This window comes from Callospermophilus lateralis, chromosome 8 (assembly GCF_048772815.1).
Source record: "Callospermophilus lateralis isolate mCalLat2 chromosome 8, mCalLat2.hap1, whole genome shotgun sequence".
Classification (NCBI taxonomy): domain Eukaryota; kingdom Metazoa; phylum Chordata; class Mammalia; order Rodentia; family Sciuridae; genus Callospermophilus; species Callospermophilus lateralis.
In genome coordinates, this window is record NC_135312.1 from 82,148,970 (window position 1) to 82,167,318 (window position 18,349).

The 18,349-nt window shown below is 35.1% G+C and overlaps 1 protein-coding gene across 1 annotated transcript in view; it reads left to right on the plus strand.

The window, feature by feature from the left end:
- Zgrf1 (zinc finger GRF-type containing 1) overlaps nucleotides 1-3,836 on the plus strand; it is a 75,045-nt gene extending 71,209 nt beyond the window's left edge. The window contains exons 25-28 of the mRNA XM_076864065.2: nucleotides 1,997-2,173; nucleotides 2,308-2,442; nucleotides 3,127-3,388; nucleotides 3,568-3,836. Coding sequence (XP_076720180.2) covers nucleotides 1,997-2,173; nucleotides 2,308-2,442; nucleotides 3,127-3,388; nucleotides 3,568-3,725 — 732 coding nt within the window. The 3' untranslated portion in view covers nucleotides 3,726-3,836. The remainder of the gene's footprint in view (nucleotides 1-1,996; nucleotides 2,174-2,307; nucleotides 2,443-3,126; nucleotides 3,389-3,567) is intronic.
- Nucleotides 3,837-18,349: the final 14,513 nt, after the last annotated feature.

An 18,349-nucleotide genomic window follows, 5' to 3' on the forward strand; every position in this document is an offset into this window, starting at 1 on the left:
TTTTAAAACTTTTTTTAAAAAAATCTTAATTTAAAAATAATTTTCAAATTCTAAAAGCATTTTTAGGGTAGGCACTAGTTACTTAGTTCAGTATTCAATAAGAACCACAAGTATGGAGGCTGTGAAAGCTTCTACTTTGGTCCCTCAATCACTATTTCTCTTCCCCACAGCAATAGTCATCCCTTTTTTATGTCTTTCCAGTGATATTTCCAGTAGAAGCAAATACGTAAATTATTTCCCATTTGTTTTAAAAAAATGGTAACATATATGTTCTTCTGCTTTTTGTTTTCCCACTTATCTGTTGTTAATGCCTTTTAAAATGTGAAATATATTTTTATTTGGGGAAATTTTAAAAAGGCAAATAAAAATAGACTGAAAAATGATTTAGTCATCAAGTAGAATAATATAGAAATTTTAAGATGAATGAACTAGATCCATACAGATAATTCTCAAAAATATAATGGATGTTGAAAGAAGCAAGGTGCAAAGGGATACTTATTGAAAATGCCATTTATGTGAATTTCAAAAACATGTCAGATGACACATATTATTTATAGACATATACCAGTGTAATACACAACATATAAAAGTGCATGGGAATGCTACAAAACAAATTCAGGATTGGGATCATTTCTGGGGAAAGTGGTAGAGCAAAATAATGTGGGAGGAATTTTGCTGTATATGTCATACTTTATTTTTAACCAAAGAGAGTTGTGAAGCAAACATGACCAAAGCTAATAACAAATCTGGTTGCTTGGCACATGGATGTCATATTATTTTATTTACTTTTCTGTATATGTAAGCTAGTTCATAATTAAAGTAAAAGAAATAGGTAATATCTAGTATTCATTATAGGAAGTGTTAAATTGCAAAACAGTAAAGGTAAAAATAATGCATCTATAACCTCACCACTCCAAGACAAAACCCTTTGTAATATTTTAGTATTTTTCTCTTCTATCTTTTATGCTAGGGCTATATGCAAATATCAGATGTATGTATTTTTACACAGTTGAAACCATACAAATTAAACATAATTTCTATTCTGCCTTTTAAAATTTTCTACTATACTAAATCATTTCTCCTTATTATTATTAGTTTTATAACCATCTCTTGTCATAAATATATAGAATCATTAAATATTAAATTGTGTGGATGTTATTCAGTCACTTCTCTAACATTGAACATTTGGTTGCTTCTATTACAAATAATGATCCTTTGAGCATTTTTTTAACGTAATGATTTTTGCCAAGAGTTTCACATGCCTACTGATGTGGACTTATCAATGTAGACAGATCTGTGCCCCATAGAGTAGTTAGGATTGATTTCTTATGTGTTTTTCCCCCATGGAAGATATTTTGTCCATGTATTCATCAATATTGTTTTAATTATACAAGTATTATTATTAGAGTTCCTTGTAGGTGTTTGGTATGTCCTAGCAATACTGCAGAACTTTTTGCAAATAAAGGACATGATCTGGAAGATTGGAAGAGACTTGGATATTATGATGCATTAATAAAATTTGAAACATTTTTGAAGATTCAGATTGAAAAAATGGCTCTACCCACAGAGGAAAGTTAATAAATAAAAAAATTACCAATAGCATTTTCTAATTTTTAAAAAGATCTTTTAAAATTGTACTATTAGGTTTATTCCAGCATGTTAGGTGTTAAACTTATTAGATAATCATAAATTGAAGATTTGATGTGTTTGATGTTTTATAATTTTATAGTGTAATAGTTTACCATGAATTTATTTTTTATTTTTCTTCATTATAAGGGATCAAACTTGAGTCTCACACATTTCTAAACAAGCCCTCTACCAGGAAAATAGATCTCCTAGTAACTTCTTTTATATTTTTATCTGTGGTTTATTGTATCATGATTGTAATTCATCCTCTAAGAATATAATATAGTGATATTTTAAAATGTTTAAATATTATCATTTTTAAGAGAAAAAATGCTGTTTTAATTTGTTTTTCTACATTTAAATTTTTCAGGGTCACAAGCCAATTCTGTTGAGAACCCAGTATCGTTGTCATCCTGCAATCAGTGCTATTGCCAATGATCTATTTTATGAAGGAAACCTCTTGAATGGCATTTCAGAGACAGAGAGGAGCCCTTTATTAGAGTGGCTACCCACCCTGTGTTTCTATAATGTTAAAGGACTGGAACAGGTAAATGACATTAGTGTTGAGGGAAGTCAACACGATTTAGTCTCTCCGTTTAATTTTATTGTTGTTTGTAGGTTTACTTGGTCTTTCCGTAGCCTTTCTGGGAAATATAATTTTGGTTCTGTTTCTTATTCCAGATTGAAAGAGATAACAGCTTTCATAATGTGGCAGAAGCTGCTTTTACTCTCAAGTTGATTCAATCATTGATAGCAAGTGGAATCGCCAGCCCTATGATTGGAGTGATAACATTATATAAATCCCAGAGGTATAAGGTTTGTGTTACATATTATATTTGTCACATATTAAGCATTATATTTATATGTGACAATATTTAATATTACATTTGTAGTAGTTTGGTTTGCTTAAAAAACTTTTGTGACGGTAATTTATATAGTAAAAAAAGAAACATTCTGATTTTTTTTTTCTAGCCTGGCTTTTTTTGTGCATAATTAAATGTAAACCTAACAAGGTTTAATTAAATTCAGTTTACAGCTGTTGGGGCAAAATGCAAATAAACAAATTAGAGGGAAGAAAATATGGTGTATGCTTTGTGTTTTGAGACAGATGGGATTGAATCTGTTTTCTAAAATGTTCTCTCATTATTACTACATTTACCAGTAAGTCAAAGGTAGATACTAGATATTAATGTACACCTGAGCCAATTACTTCTAAGTAGATTTTTCTTTTAGTATTTTTTTCTTTTTCATTGTTTGCTTATTTATGAGCTCTAAATTAGAATATCCAAATGAGTTTCCTAGCAATAGATAAGTCATTTTGTTTTGTTTCATAATTAACATTGTCATTTATGTATCATTTTAGAAAATATCTAGCCAAGTCTATGTAAATCATGAAAGAGAAATGTTAGTTTAATTAAGATGGTGGCTATGAGTAGGTCTGGAGATTTACCTTTTGCACTGTCTCTGCACTGCATGATTCCTGCCTTCTTTCCTCCACAGCTCTGTCATTTACTCAGTGCTGTGGACTTTGACCATCCTAATATTAAAAGTGTGCAGGTGTCCACAGTAGATGCTTTTCAGGGCGCTGAAAAGGAGATCATTATTCTTTCATGTGTAAGGACAAGACAAGTAGGATTCATTGATTCAGAAAAACGAATGAATGTTGCATTGACCAGAGGAAAGAGGCATTTGTTGATTGTGGGAAATTTAGCCTGTTTGAGAAAAAACCGACTATGGGGGCGTGTGATCCAACATTGTGAAGGTAAAATAGAAATGTATTTCTTTCAAGCATTTTTGAATTAAAACTCTTGTGGGTTAATGTGTGGGATGGTTTGGGCAGGAATAGCTCTAGATTTGTCATTGTGGGAGAGAACTGGTATGATAATATGGAGACCACTATAAAATAAAGAATAATTGTCTCCTGTTTTGTATCTTTTTAAGGAAGTGAAAATGGATTGCAACATGCAAGCCAGTATGAACCTCACCTGAACCAGCTCCTTAAAGATTATTTTGAAAAACAAGCAGAAGAAAAACGGAGGAAAAAGACTGAAAAAGAAAAATCTAAAGATAAATCTCATTCACAAAAAGACATAATTTAGGAATTTTGTATTTATGTAAATTAATTCATTTTCAAAACTCTTGTAGGAAAAAAATCTCTATAATATCTTAAAAACATGCTAAGTAAATACATGTAAAAATTTACTCTGCAAAAAAAACATACATTACTTATACTCAAATAAATGTTTTGTTTGCAAAAGAAATAAATTTTGACAGGGCATAGTGTTACATGCCTTTAATTCCAGGGTCTTGGGAGGTTGAGGCAGGAGGATCACAAGTTCAAAGCCAGCCTCAGCAATTTATCGATGCCCCAAGCAACTTAGCAAGACCCTGTCTTAAAAATAAAATATAAAAAGAACTAAGACTGTAGCTCAATAGTTAAGCACCCCTGGCTTCAATCCCTGGTACTAAAAACAAACAAAAAAAGGAATTTTGCAAGGGGTAGTAGAAGCCTTCCTGGGGAGTACTAGCACACTTCAGAAATACATGAATATTTCAGAAGTTCATCTGTTGAACGCATCTGTACAAATACACCAACACACCCTTTTCTGAACTATTATTGTATCCTCATCTTTTAGAAATACACCATCCATCATTTTAAAAGCAAAGACATTCACAATTACACTTTTAATAAGTACAAAAGAGAAGAAAGAAAAACACCAAAAGTTCACAGTTGGAGATGTGAACCAGCTAGCCAGTGCCCAGCACCATACCTGGTTGAGTAGCTGCTTATAGGTATCCATTAGATGAATGAATGAATGATGAAAGACTACCTTTGACTCACTTCCTTCTGGTCTTTCCCCTCTACATTTACTTGCATAGTAGTTATTGGTGTATATAATATATATGGGTTAAAATTTTTTATTATAAAAATAACATTCTCCTTATAGAAAATTCACAAAATACAGAAGAGTATTCAAGGGGAAACAAAATTACTTAGAATTTCACTAATCCACTATTCAGAGATAATGATTAACATAATGCTTCAGTCTTTATATTTATATTCTCTTCATATATCTGTATATATACATGTATATACATATATGTAGTTTTAAGCCCCTTAAGTTCATACTGTTTATTTTTATTTTTTTGGTACTGGGGATTGAACTCTGGGGCACTCGATCACTGAGCCACAACCCCAGCCCTATTTTGTATTTTTATTTAGAGACAGGTTCTCACTGAGTTGCTCAGTGCCTCACCGTTGCTGAGGTTGGCTTTGAACTCCTGATCCTCCTACCTCAGCCTCCTGAGCTGCTTGAATTATAGGCATACGCCAACTGTGCCTGGTTTCATACTGATTTTTAGACTACATTAACAAAGGAACATTTATATACCCTAGGTTGAAAAAAAAAAGGAAAGTTCTTGATTATAGTTAAAATCAAGTATTTGTCTTTACCAATTAAAAAAAAACAAAAAACAAAAAACTCAGTGACCTAAGCCATTCAGTATTAATTTTAAAGATGCAGAAAATTGCTTCCTTGAGTTACTTTACAATAAAAAATTACCTGTTTATTTCCAGGGAACTCTTATGGTAGGGAGAAAAATTAATTCAACAAACAAAACTTGTGGTTTGGTAATTCTCTAAACCTTGTGTCAAATGTGTTGCTGAGCACAGTGAAGTCAAAGATGTAATTCTCAGCAAGTTCTTCCAGTGGGTAAGGAATAGGTAAAAGAAGTATCAGAGCCATGGTTTCCTTTTGAGCTGTATAATCAATGGATATTGAAACTGGATTCCCAAGCTTTGCTGCCCAAACTTCTCCTGTTCTTTATTTCTTAATTTTGAGTCTCTTCTTGGCCAGCTCGAGTGAGGTATCAAGGTATTGTTTTCCCAACAAGATTGTGTAGGTGATATATTGTTTTGAGCCTTTGTACATCTGAGGATGAATTTCTGTTACATATACTTAAGGGAACTGTCTTTAACACTGAGAATACCTTTGGCCTCATTTTCTGTTCATTTGGAGGAGAGTTGAATTTGCATCTGTAGCTGTACAACTGTTTGCACTGCTTATCTAGAATTGCTCAAAGACCAATAAGATTTTTCACCCTTGTGCTGTTCCTCCTTCTCCTCTGCCTCTTGTTTTGTCAATTTTCCAGAAATTGCAGTTTGTACAACATTTTAGGAACAATTTAGGTCTTGATGGTATAGAGCTGGATTTCTCAACTTTGGCATTTTTGACATTTTGGGCCAGATGATTCTTATAGACGACTGTCCTGTGCCTCACAAGTTGTTTAGCAGCATCCCTAGCTTCTGCCCTCAAGCTGCCAGTAGCTCCTTACACCCAAGTTGTGACAATGAAAAAAATGTCTTCAGACATTGCCAAATATCCTGGTGTAGAGCCGATGAGCCCAGCATTCCAGCTGTCTCAAGAAGCAGCAACTGGGCAGGCACAGCAGTGCATGACTGCAAGTCTATCCACTCTGGAAGTGAAAGCAGGAAGATCACAAGTTTGAGGCCAGCCTGGGCAACTTAGCAAGACCCTACCTCAAAATAAAAAGTTTGTGGGAGTGGGGGTTGTAGCTTAGGAGTAAAGCACCTCACTTCAAGCCCCAGTACTGGAATGGAGGGAGGCAAAAGCAACTGCACTTAAAAGTATGGCTGCCTCCATGTTTTGGTTGGTATAAACTTTTTTTTTTTTTAATCCACACAACAATTAAAAAAGAAGAACAAGGGATATTTTGATTTGTTTCATTTTTTAAATTTTTAGATAAGCATGTACCTGCTTTGTTTCTGATGGCATTGTACAAGTAGTTCACCAATTGTTTTCAATTCATCCTCCAGGCAGTTCATGATTGCCACAGTCTCTGGCTGGGCACAAATCACGAGTCTCCACACAGCTTGTAGATTCAAACAGCAATTCTTTATTCCCGAACTCACACCGGCCGTCTACAAACACGTTCTGGGGAAATCCACGTTCTCTGCCCAAATCCACTTCTCCCAAATCCACTACTCTGCCAAAATCCACTACTCCAGGGCTTCTGTCTCCCAAAATATTCTGTCTGACCCTAAGAACTCAAGAGGAACTCAGCAGCAGGATACGCCCTATTCTAAAGGGGGAACACCCTAATCTCCTATTATGCTAAACTGCCCTATTCTAAAGGGGGAACACCCTAATCTCCTATTATGCTAAACCGCCCTATTCTAAAGGGGGAACACCCTAAACACGGATCCTGCCCTGGTCCTTGAGCAAGGTCACCTTTCAGAAGTTCTTCCACTAGACAGCATGGGAGTAAGCTGGCAAGGAATTTGTCATACCTACTTGGCTGATGGCTCCCAGCACATGATTATTTCTCTCAACTTGTAACAATAGATCAGCTATAAAGGTCAAATATGTTTATCCTATGTGTCTTCATTTTTTTTTAATATGAAATCTTTTTTTTTTTCTTCAATATTGGGTATTGAACCTATGGTCTTACACATGGTAGGCAAGTGATCTACCACTGAATTACATTCTCAATCCTGTTTTAAAAAATTTATTTTGAGTCTGGTCTCACTAAGTTGGCCCAAGTTGGTCTTGAACTCATGATCCTCCTGACTCAGCCTCCCAAGTAGCTGGGATCACAGATGTTCACCATCATGCCTAGCTTTCTGAAACCTTTTAAAATGGGAACACATTGAAATCTTTAAAAGAATATCCCACTTAACAATATTCTTGTTTATAACATAAGAAGTTAATACAAATATGTTGTAGTAGATGGCCAAGAAATTGATAATATACTGTAATTTGTGCTAATGGGTTTTATCTTTTGACTACATATCTGTTTTTTCCCTTTTTCTAATTTGTAGTATCATTACAACAAGTGTTTCAGAATTGCTTCTGGCCTAAACCTTTTCATTCTTTCTAGTTCACTTACATAGTCACTATAATAAGCCCTCTTTTGGACTAGGCACTTTAGAAGAAAAAAAAAAAGAAGTAATAGTGATATGGGGGCGGGAGTGAGGGAAAAGATGAAAATGGCTTAGTTCCTGTTCCTTTGTCTCCCCCATTCCCTTACCTCATGGCAGAGATTTGCTCTTCAGGTTTCCTTACTCTGGGTGGACCTGTCTTATACTGGATATGGTAATGGTGGTTTCAGTTTTCCTCTCTTCCATCCTGCAGAGAGACTAGTAGAATTCGGTTACAGAATGTTACCCCAAGGTGTAATGTCTACTGCAGCAGGCCTTGCTTTATACCTAGTGATCAAATCATGCAATGGGATGTTGTCTCAATCCCTGTCCATCAGAACCTAAGCTTTCACTCATTCCTTTTCCCCAGGACTATTACAATAGAAATGAGGTAAGGGAAAAAGGTGCTCATTTCTTCAAACACCCAGTAAGAAGCAGAGGATCTATTGGCTCATCTACTTTATTATTGTTAGAGATTAATAAATCAAAACAATCTTCTGACTGGGTAGTGTTGACTATTCCTGAGTTGTCTTTGGTTTATCATGTATTTTGAGTGAAAATGTACTTATCTGAGCCCTGAATATTATTATTTATATTTTTCAAGAAGAAAAAGACCTTAGTATTTGGCATAGAAAAATCCCTCCCCCCAAACCAGGCTAACACATTCCTTATGTCTTTTGCCCCAAATTCCAAAGTTGGATGTACATAATTTGAACTTTAAGGAGTATCCCATTCAATGAACAATCAAAACATTAAAGTTTTTAATGATTTACAATATATTGAAATAATAAGTCAGTTTTACAATGATAGCCATTAAATAGCTATAAATAAAATCTTGAAACCCTACCATCTTGTGTTCAATAAACAATAGGATTATATAAGAATGTTCTGAAGCTGTTATTTATAGAAAAATTATTAGCTTATGTATCACATCAAAACTGAAATTTCTAGGCTTTGTTTTAATCTATTCATCTTCAATTGCCTTTATATGGGATATATTTTGGGTTTGTTGCTAAGAGCCACAGCCAAGTAATATGATGCATGGCATTTTTGGTTGAAAGATGATGCCAGCAAGCCATTGAGATGATATGATTATGTTAAGATTTGCATTCATATGGATATTGGACTCCTGCTGTTCACCTCAGCCTGCTACGACTCCTGGAGAGTTCCCATTGGTTGGGGAAGTGTGGTAGGAGGGAATTCCGGAGGAGGAACTTCCTCTGGGGATCTGGGAGAATGCTGCGTGCATCGGTTGGCAATCTTCCCGGAAGCATACGGGGCATTGGCGGCAGTTTCAAAAATAAAGTTTGTTCCTGCTTAAGTGGCTTGTGATTTTGTGCCCAGCCAGTCTGCAGCAGTTTGTTTTTTTCCAAAACCAACAAGTATTTCCTGCAATTCATAATGATTAAAAAAAATTCAGAGAAATTGAAGTGATCCACTTGATCTTCCACAACTAGTATGAAGCAAGGCTGGAACCCAGGCTAATCCAACTTGGAGGTGAAGCTACAACTCACCACCTACATTTATCAAAGGGTAATAAACATGGCACCAAAAATCTGACAATCCTCTTTGACCCAATCAGACTCATGTTCTGATAATTTACCTTGGTTAATTTAAGATTTAATGGTTGAGTAACAATTTGTTTGAACAATCCATATGACAAATATTTTTATTAAAGAATAAGCTCTTTGAACATCTACATTTGCTACTGGATCTGGTATGCTACTTAATGCAAGAAAAAGTTATTTTAAAAAATTTTATTTTTACTTATATTATTAATTTTAATTTTTTATTTTACAGTGCTAGGGACATCTATTTCAAAATTGGAGTTGCCTTTGAAAAATAATAAAATCTGAGATTAGCTCAGCTTAAAACTTCAAAATAAAACATAATTATTGCTTTTTTATATTTGGACAAAAAAGAATATTTAATTTGGAGTTACCAGTGCAAACCCCAAATACTTCATGTTCTTGACTGTAGTTTAAAGACAGCTGTGAAATAGCTTTATACTAATAAGATTTTTTATATTAAATAAGAATGAACTGGAAATTGGTGATTTACTTGGCAGATATTGGACCTTGAAAATGAAATAATTGTTCTAAAAACATTAGATCAACACTGATTTGAAATGCCTGTTTTGTAATTACTTGTGAGTGAAATCTATATTTAGTTTGAGTTGTGCTTTTGGTTTACATTAGTATGAGTTGATTATAAAGTAGAAGAAAAACATAGACCAAATACTTCTGCAAACCTGACCTCCTTTTGTCCTGAAACACTAGTTAATATTTTAAAAAACTTTTCTGTTAGTCGTTAAGTTATTGCTTTTTCTATTTTACTTTCTAATTAGGTAAATCTGAACAAGTGTGTGTGTGTGTGTGTGTGTGTGTGAGAGAGAGAGAGAGAGAGAGAGAGAGAGAGAGAGCGCACGCCGGGCAGGGGGAGAGAAAGAAAGCAGGAAGTAGTCAACTTGCAGGCTAAAGAACAAATAGAGAAGACCTCCTAAGTGAAAGTTCAGTACCCAGCCTTTCTTAAGACATAACAAGTACATTTTATTGGCTGAATTATGATAATTTTTGACTTGGAATAGAACTATTTCTTTCTTTGGTGCAATTAAAGTCGGTGCATTCATTGAGCATTTATTCTCTAGCTAGTCCTTTGTTAACTAGAGAGCAGGCTGATTCAGTCTTCTATAACAAATGCAGGTTGGTTTATGTGTCTGCTCAGGTATGGAGTGCAGGGCTAGTTATGTACTACCCTATCCTGCCATGGGAGAAGGTAGAGCACTCCCTGATGAAGAAACTTGGGGACATGCTTGAAGTAAGAAAACTGGGCTCCTTTGCCTTGCCTGCTCTTTTAAAAATGTGCAATTCTAATAAATCAGGAACTAACATACCATGATGTCCTCAGGGACTTAGATAATTTTGCCTATACAGCCTCAGGTTCCTTAACTCTAGAATCAATGTCAAGCTATGAGGTATGAAGTAAAGGCTAGATTTTTGAAGACCAGTTAAGGGTGTGAGAGGTAGAAGGGTGGATGTGTACAGAGGGGAGTGACTGGCAGTGAAACCATTTGAGTGGCAAATTCTGAGGTGTGAAAAGGTACCAGGTCTCTCAGCACCATGTTTGTGTCTGTGTGTTTGTGTGTCTGTGTAACCAAATACAGATGACATCTCCCACTGGTCTGTGACTCTTTTTAGGTATTATAGGCTCATCCATTATTTGGAATGGATGATGATGATCTCCCTGAGCAACATTACATGCATACAGGATCAGGGCATCTAGCAAAGTCTAATGAACAGCAAGCAGTCCAGGGAGATTTGCTAAGCCTAGCCATTGTCATATGAGACTTGCTTTTATGTGCCATGCATGCTGCTTAGGCAAGCTAACTAAATATTAGGGACCAAGCACAGACAGACAAAATATTGGAAAAGGAACTACATTTATTTCTTCAGTGCCAATGGCTCTTCAGAATCATATTTTGCATTTATTTATTTATTTTTAAGAGAGAGAGAGGGAATTTTAATATTTATTTTTTAGTTTTCAGCAGATACAACGTCTTTGTTTGTATGTGGTGCTGAGGATTGAACCCGGGCCACACGCATGCCAGGTGATCGCGCTACTGCTTGAGCCACATCCCCAGCCCTATATTTTGCATTTATATTTTGGGATTGGCACCAGCACCAGAGGTGCCCAGTGTTTGTCCATTGATATAAAAATTTGGAAAGTCCAGATGCTCTATTTTCTTTTCTTTTCTTTTTTTTTAATCATTGTGTATTTTCTTTTAGACATTTTTAAGCAAGTCATATTGGGCTTATTTTTCTTACCTCCTAATATTTGTTCATACATATGTGCCTAATTTATAACGTGAAGCATAGATGCCTCATTCTATATTCTGTTCTTGTTTATTATATCACATGTATTTCTTTTTCCTTATTTTTATTTAATATTATCTATATATTTTTGAATAAATAATAACTTTCACATGATCCAATAATCACAAGTAACAAAAAGGAATACAGTGAAAACTCCCTCCCTCCCTCCTGTATACTCCATCTCCTAGTTTTCTTCTTTCAGACACAACCAGTGTAATAAAGTTCTTTTTTTTTTTTTTTTTTTGTAATAAAGTTCTTAAATTTTTTTTCAGAAATATTTTACTAACACACAGGTAAATGGATATAAATGCCTTCAACAAGGTAACCTACTTGCATTATTTTTGTACCTTATATTCTAGAGCACTATTGAATGTTGTCTACATTTTTTGGAGGGGTACTGGGGATAGAACCCAGGACCACTTTACCACTGAGGAACGTCCCCAACCCTTTTTGTTTTTTATTTTGAGACAGGGTCTTGCTAAGTTGCTGAGGCTGGCTTCAGACTTGCAATCCTCCTGCCTCAGCCTTCCGAGTTGCTGAGATACGAGATGTGTGTCACTGTGCCAGTCATATTGTCTACAGTTTTTAAAAATAGATATATCTAAGATTTGTTATCATCATTAATATCTCAACATGCCACTAACCACAGCCTCTCCTTCATTTTTCCTACATGTGCTTTCTGGCTTCATCCTGATCTTTCATCCTCCAACTCCTTACTATTCTGCCAGTTTATCTGCTTGATTAAGTTTTCCTATCTGCCTGAACATCATCCTGTTTAACCATTTTCAACTACATTGGCATATTGCTGCTTTGCTGAATTTTTTTTCTAGCTGATAAAGCTAACCATGGATTAGGCCAAACATCTTTTTCCATTTTCATCCACCTGGGATGCTGGGTGCTCTAGAGAAAATTATACTAATGTGCAGATGGGTGCCACAACACATTTACAATAACTGATCTCACATGTCCCATATGCCCAGAAGTTACATGTTTCTAATAAGCTCTTCCACTCATTGTTTCCAGTCATTCTTCCCACCAGAATGATTTTTCTAACATGCAAATGAGATCACGCTAGAATTTTTAATGGCACCTTATCATCTATAATTTGTTTCTCAACATGTGACCATTTGTCCACCTGTAACAGAACCACTAAGTTCAAAGTCACTTATCCTAAGAAATTTATTTTTGTTTTTAAAAATTATTTTTATTGAGGTATCAAGAGTAAATATGCCAAATGTATATTTTGTATATTGTGTGTACATCTCTATAGCCACCACTCCAATAAAGATATAGAACCAACCCCTCCTCTACCTAAGGTAGTCACTAATTCACTCTCACAATTGTGGATTAGTTTTGTTGTTGTTTTTATATTGGGGATTGAACCCAAAGGTATTTTACCAATGAGCTACATTCCTTCACCCCCCTCCCGGCAGCCTTTTTTAAAAAATTTTGAGATAGGATCTTGCTAAGTTGCTGAGGATGGCTTCTAACTTATGATCCTCCTTCCTCATCCTGCTGAGTCTCTGAGATTACAGGTATGCACCATCATGACTAGCTATATAATGATTCTCAACCTTACAATCATATTCAAGAGGAAAAAAATACTGAAATATTGATTGAAACTCTTGTATGGGAGTGGGAGTGTTTGTGGGGAGAACTGGTCAACCACCAGGCTTCACTTTCAGGTCATCAGGTCAAAAGCGAGATGCTCACTGGGAACTCTTGTAGGTCTATATCAGGAGGTGCTTTCTCTGGGACCATTTAGTTGTTCTATTGCTATCTAGGTATATATATGTGGGGAGACTTTCAGGGTGGGGCTAAAAGTCTCACTCTTGTACATAATGGCTTGAATGAATGCATATTTTGGAAATTGCAAATTGCCTTTATTTTGTAAGTACAAGTGTGAACGAGAAATACCATATTATTATATTCATTTGTACAATTAGAGGGCCCTTCTAATTTATTAAGTAGTAAGTACTATTTTTTTTAGATACCTTTTTATTTTTTTTAATATTTATTTTTTAGTTCTCGGTGGACACAACATCTTTGTTTGTATGTGGTGTTGAGGATGGAACCCGGGCGGCACGCATGCCAGGCAAGCACGCTACCGCTTGAGCCACATCCCCAGCCCAAGTAGTAAGTACTATTAAGGTTGAACTTAATGAACAATTTAAATAAGAATCAGGCAAAATTCTAATTTTTAAGTTTAATAAAAATCAAATCCATCAGTCACGGGGGAACATACAGTCCAAGCCCGGAAATTCAATAGAAGAATTTAAGGGAGAACTAATTACAAAGATATTGTGAGAACTGAAAAAGCCAAGCAGAACAATGAAGCAACACAGAGATTAATCAAAGCAAAGCAAAAAAAGGACCTAGAGTTCCAGTGTTGGGCTTGTTCAGTGGGAGCCGCTGGAAGCAATCTGGCAGGAAGGTAGCATGGATTAGTTGTACAGCTGGAGCTGGAACATGAAGAAGATTCAGCTATTACCAGAAACACTGCTCTGAAGCTCAAAGTTGGCATCTACCAACCTCTTGCCTTTCAGTAACCCTTCATTGTTTCCAACTGGTCAAAGCAAGGAGTCTGGACAATTGTAGTTGTCAGGGAGAATGGGGATAGATTGAGAAAACAATAACAATACTAACAAAAGTTTTTTTTTTTTTTTTTTTTTTTTTTTTTTTTTAATACACAAAACATTATGCCTAAATCCAGCCATTTAGTTGAACGGGAAAATTCTCTGGAAACTGCAACTATCAAAGTTCATTCATGAAAATAATATCAGTAAACTAAGGGTTATATACTGTATGATTCTATTTGCATGAAAGTATGGATAAAGCAAAATTATAAGTATAGAAAGCAGATCAGTGGTTGCCAGGGATTAGGGGGACTGTTGACAAAGGAGCATGGGGGAATATTTTGAGGTGATAAAACTGTTTTATATCTTGATTGTGGTAGTGGTTGTAATTCTGCAGACAATTGCCCAAACTCACAGAACTTTACATAAAAACTGGAGCATAAAAATTGAATTATTTTACATAAATTATGACTCAACTAAAAAGTCAAAACACAATGTCACTATAGCCATTATTCTTCTAAGATTCAACTATACTCATTTCCAACATTGTGCCTCTAATGGGGAAATGTTATCTTTGCCTCCTTTTGATTCCATATTCAATCAACTAACCATTTAAATTTTATCTCACATGATGAAAAGATAGAAAGATTGTTATTAGTGGTCATTAAAGTGATTTATCTCCTTTCTGGTTATACAATCTGCTAGGTATACTGGATGTCTAATCTAGAATTATGAGGGAGTAGTTAAGATGTTCCTTACTTTACCTTCTGTTACCACAATTGCCACTTGTGATTATCTAGGAATCAAAATGAGATTGGGATAGAAGCAAAGAGATCTCCTTGTCTTTGTTACATTTCATGAGTGTGGGTGTTTGATTCCATTGTGAGGTGACTTAAACAAGTAAAATCTCTTTCTTTTAGGCATACTTATTTGAAAGTAAGCGATGGAGAACTGACACCATCTGGGGATGCAGAGTTCATATCCATATTCCAAGCAGTAGGGTGGAGGGAAAGGGAATATGGCAGGCATAGCCCTTCACTGAAGGACAGAAGTTGCTTATGCCACTTCTATTTGCATCTTACTGGGTTGCACTGACTGCCCCTACCTTCAAAGAAAGTGAGAAATGCAGTCTTTATTCTGGTCAGCCTTGTATGTGCCCAGCTAAAAGTGGGGGGATCCTGTTACTGTAGAAGAAGGAGAAAATGCCTAGTACAGGGCCATTAGCAATCTCTTCCATTCTAGTTCATTTTACAGGTATCTGTATTCATCTGCATTCATTATGCATGGAAATATATATATATCCTTGAATGTCTTGAAGGACTCAAGGAGTTGAATAACCACCAGTTCATAAGGTGGGCCCCAGCTCTGCTGTGGAGCTTATGGATCTAAGGACAGTCATTAATGGGAGCTGTTCTCTGTAGTCACTGGAAACATGGAATTTTAGCACCCTGCTTAGATTTATGTTTCTGATCATGTTGGCTTCAAGGAGTACTTTAATCACCCAATACATACATTATTTGTCAACACTTAATGACAGCCAACCAATACTATACAAAGATTCTTGATATATTCAAAAGAGAAAATTGGTGGGCATATCACACAATCCTTGGTGTCATACTAAAGTTACCTAAAATTGAACTTCACAGCAGCAAGTTATATGAAATTTATATACTGTCTTTAGGTCATTAGAAAATAATATTATCCATCACATCAAGTTGATACTAATTTGGATGGAATTGCCTTTATGCTTAGTTTGTAGATTTTGTTGTTGAGGTTGTATAAGAAATAAAAACATAAGGAACATATAGCAAGATCTGTTTATATATCTTTATATAACAGCATAATAACAATAGCCACAGTCTATACTGATGGGGCCACAAAAGGGTCTCACTTTTCAGATGGGTAAACACATTACTCCAGGAAGGTACAAGGTTGGAAGTGTTAAGCCTAGGTACACAGCATGACTAGTCCAGACTGCAATTTCTGTCTTGGCCCCTTGGGATGCTCTTGGGCAAAAATTTCTTTATTTGTGAAAATGGTAATGACAAAAATGTTGCCCCTGAGATTTATGTGAAGAGCAAATGAAATAAGCTACTGTATATAACCTCAAATATAGGGAAAGACTAAGTGGAGGAAATTTTCAAAAGAAACCATCCCTTTAGAGGACAATGATGTTGATATGACACAAGCATGACACAGCCATAAACGAAGCACTGTCCTATCAATATTAATTGATGAAGAGGAGGAAGAGAAAAAAGTTACCATCCTCATCTCCATAAATACAACTCTGTCCTAAATTTTGGTTGAGTTTTCACCACTTAACAAATTACTGTGATGATTAAAGAAAAGTCACTATGTTCTGTAGTTACAGATGTATTTCTTCTTCCATATCAAATTAGAGAGAAACCTCAATTGCCAGCAAATTGTGATTGAAATTACTATCTAAATATTCTTTCTTGGCCAAATGCAAGAAGCCAAGAAATACACTACTGACTTAAATGAGACTGCATCCATATGTTTTTAGTTTTATTATTTCAAAATTTCATGTGACTTATTTCATTTCTGTTTTGTGAGGGAGAAAAAAAGCACTTTGAGCTTTTGGGATGGGAGGGAAGGAGAAGTGTCAATGAGACACTGTTTTTAAATTAGCATATTTTGAACAAATGAATTTCTTCCAAGAATTAATATGGAAAAAATATGCATTATTGATGCCCCAGCTTTATGATACATTGAGACACAAAGGAAGATACAGAGGAAAAACCAAAATACCATGTGATTCTTTGGGAATAGATAGCAATTTATTTTGAGAAACTTGTCCTTAGTCCTAAAGCAACTGCCTTACACCTTGTATCACTCATTTCCTGAGAAATCTCATTGGTCTTAAATACAGCATAACTCAAATAATTTGAAGGACTTGAGGAATCATTAGGACAAGGCTGGAAGTCCCAGATTCATGCAAATAACAAAACTCCATTTTTCTCTAATTTTTAGTGGCACGTTATATTTTTCCCAGTGAGGGGTGGGGAAGAGCTGTGTTCTAATTAGGACATTAATAGGAGTTTGGGGGTGGGATAATATTGACATCGAGTTTTATTTATTTATTTTTATTCCTTGCCTATTATTTTTTTCAAAAAACGTATAGTGGACTTTTACCATGAAAAACTTTAAAAAAATCTCTTGATTTTCCAGTAAGATCTTGCATTATGAGGTTAGTGTTTTCCTTCCTTCAAGAGAAAATGAACTCTTGAATCCTCAAAAAATAAAAATAAAAAACCCCAGAGAAAAAGGTAATTTGCTGAAAAGAATGCCATTATCCTCTTGCAAATCCTTTCCTTTCTCTGATTCTCAGTCCTTCTGTCTCATGCATGGACAATAACACAACAAACTTTCAGTGTGGTGATTAGTGTTATAAAAATGCATCTAAGAAACCCACAGTGGCCTCCTCTAGGGTAAAGATGGCTCCTATTGCAGAGAAAGCCCAAAACCTGAAAACACAAGAAAACCAAACTCAGAATTATTTATTCTCTAGATCCTGATTATTTTAAAATAGTAGCTATAAGTGCTACCTTTTCAAGCACAGAAAGAAAGAGGAGCATAGTTTTATTTATTTTTTACTTAAAAAAATTTTTTTTTTATCATTGCTAGGTCAGGCCAGGAAGAAAGATCAGAGCCAAAGGATTTCCTGTTAGCAAGTGTACTACTCTGACACATTGGTAAAAATCTTTTCTTTAGAAATCCACCCAAACCCTGCCATTTGGGCTCAACTTTGTAAACAGATGTGATCTATCCAGAAGACAGAAAATAATAGCATAAAGGAACTTTCCTTTCTCTTTTCAGCCCTAGGAATTTTCATTTAATAAAATACTGAAATCAGCACTGTATGTTTCTACCCTCTTTATTGTTTCTGTAAACAATGTTGACATAGATCTTTCAAGACCAAGTTTTAAATGGTTGTTTTAAGATTCCAGTATCCTCTGTGACAATAAATGATCCAAATCCTGGGGCCTTAATTTTAACTGGGGATGAGTTGTAGGGAATAATTCACCCAATTCAGACATCCCTGATCTGTAATTTCCTTCCAATCTTTGAGAAATATCTCCCCCCCCCCAAAAAAAAAAAACCAAAACACCCCAGGTCAGCATTTTAAACACAATGTCTGATTAAAAATTTAAATTACCACTACCCAATGCCAAAATGGTCATAAATAATTTTGTCTCCAGGATGTGGGTGCTTATATCTCTGTGTAATCATTCAGATATTAATATTATCTAACAAATTGGGCTCATACTAAGCATTACGAAATGCAAAAAAATAAACGTCTGTCAAATGTGATT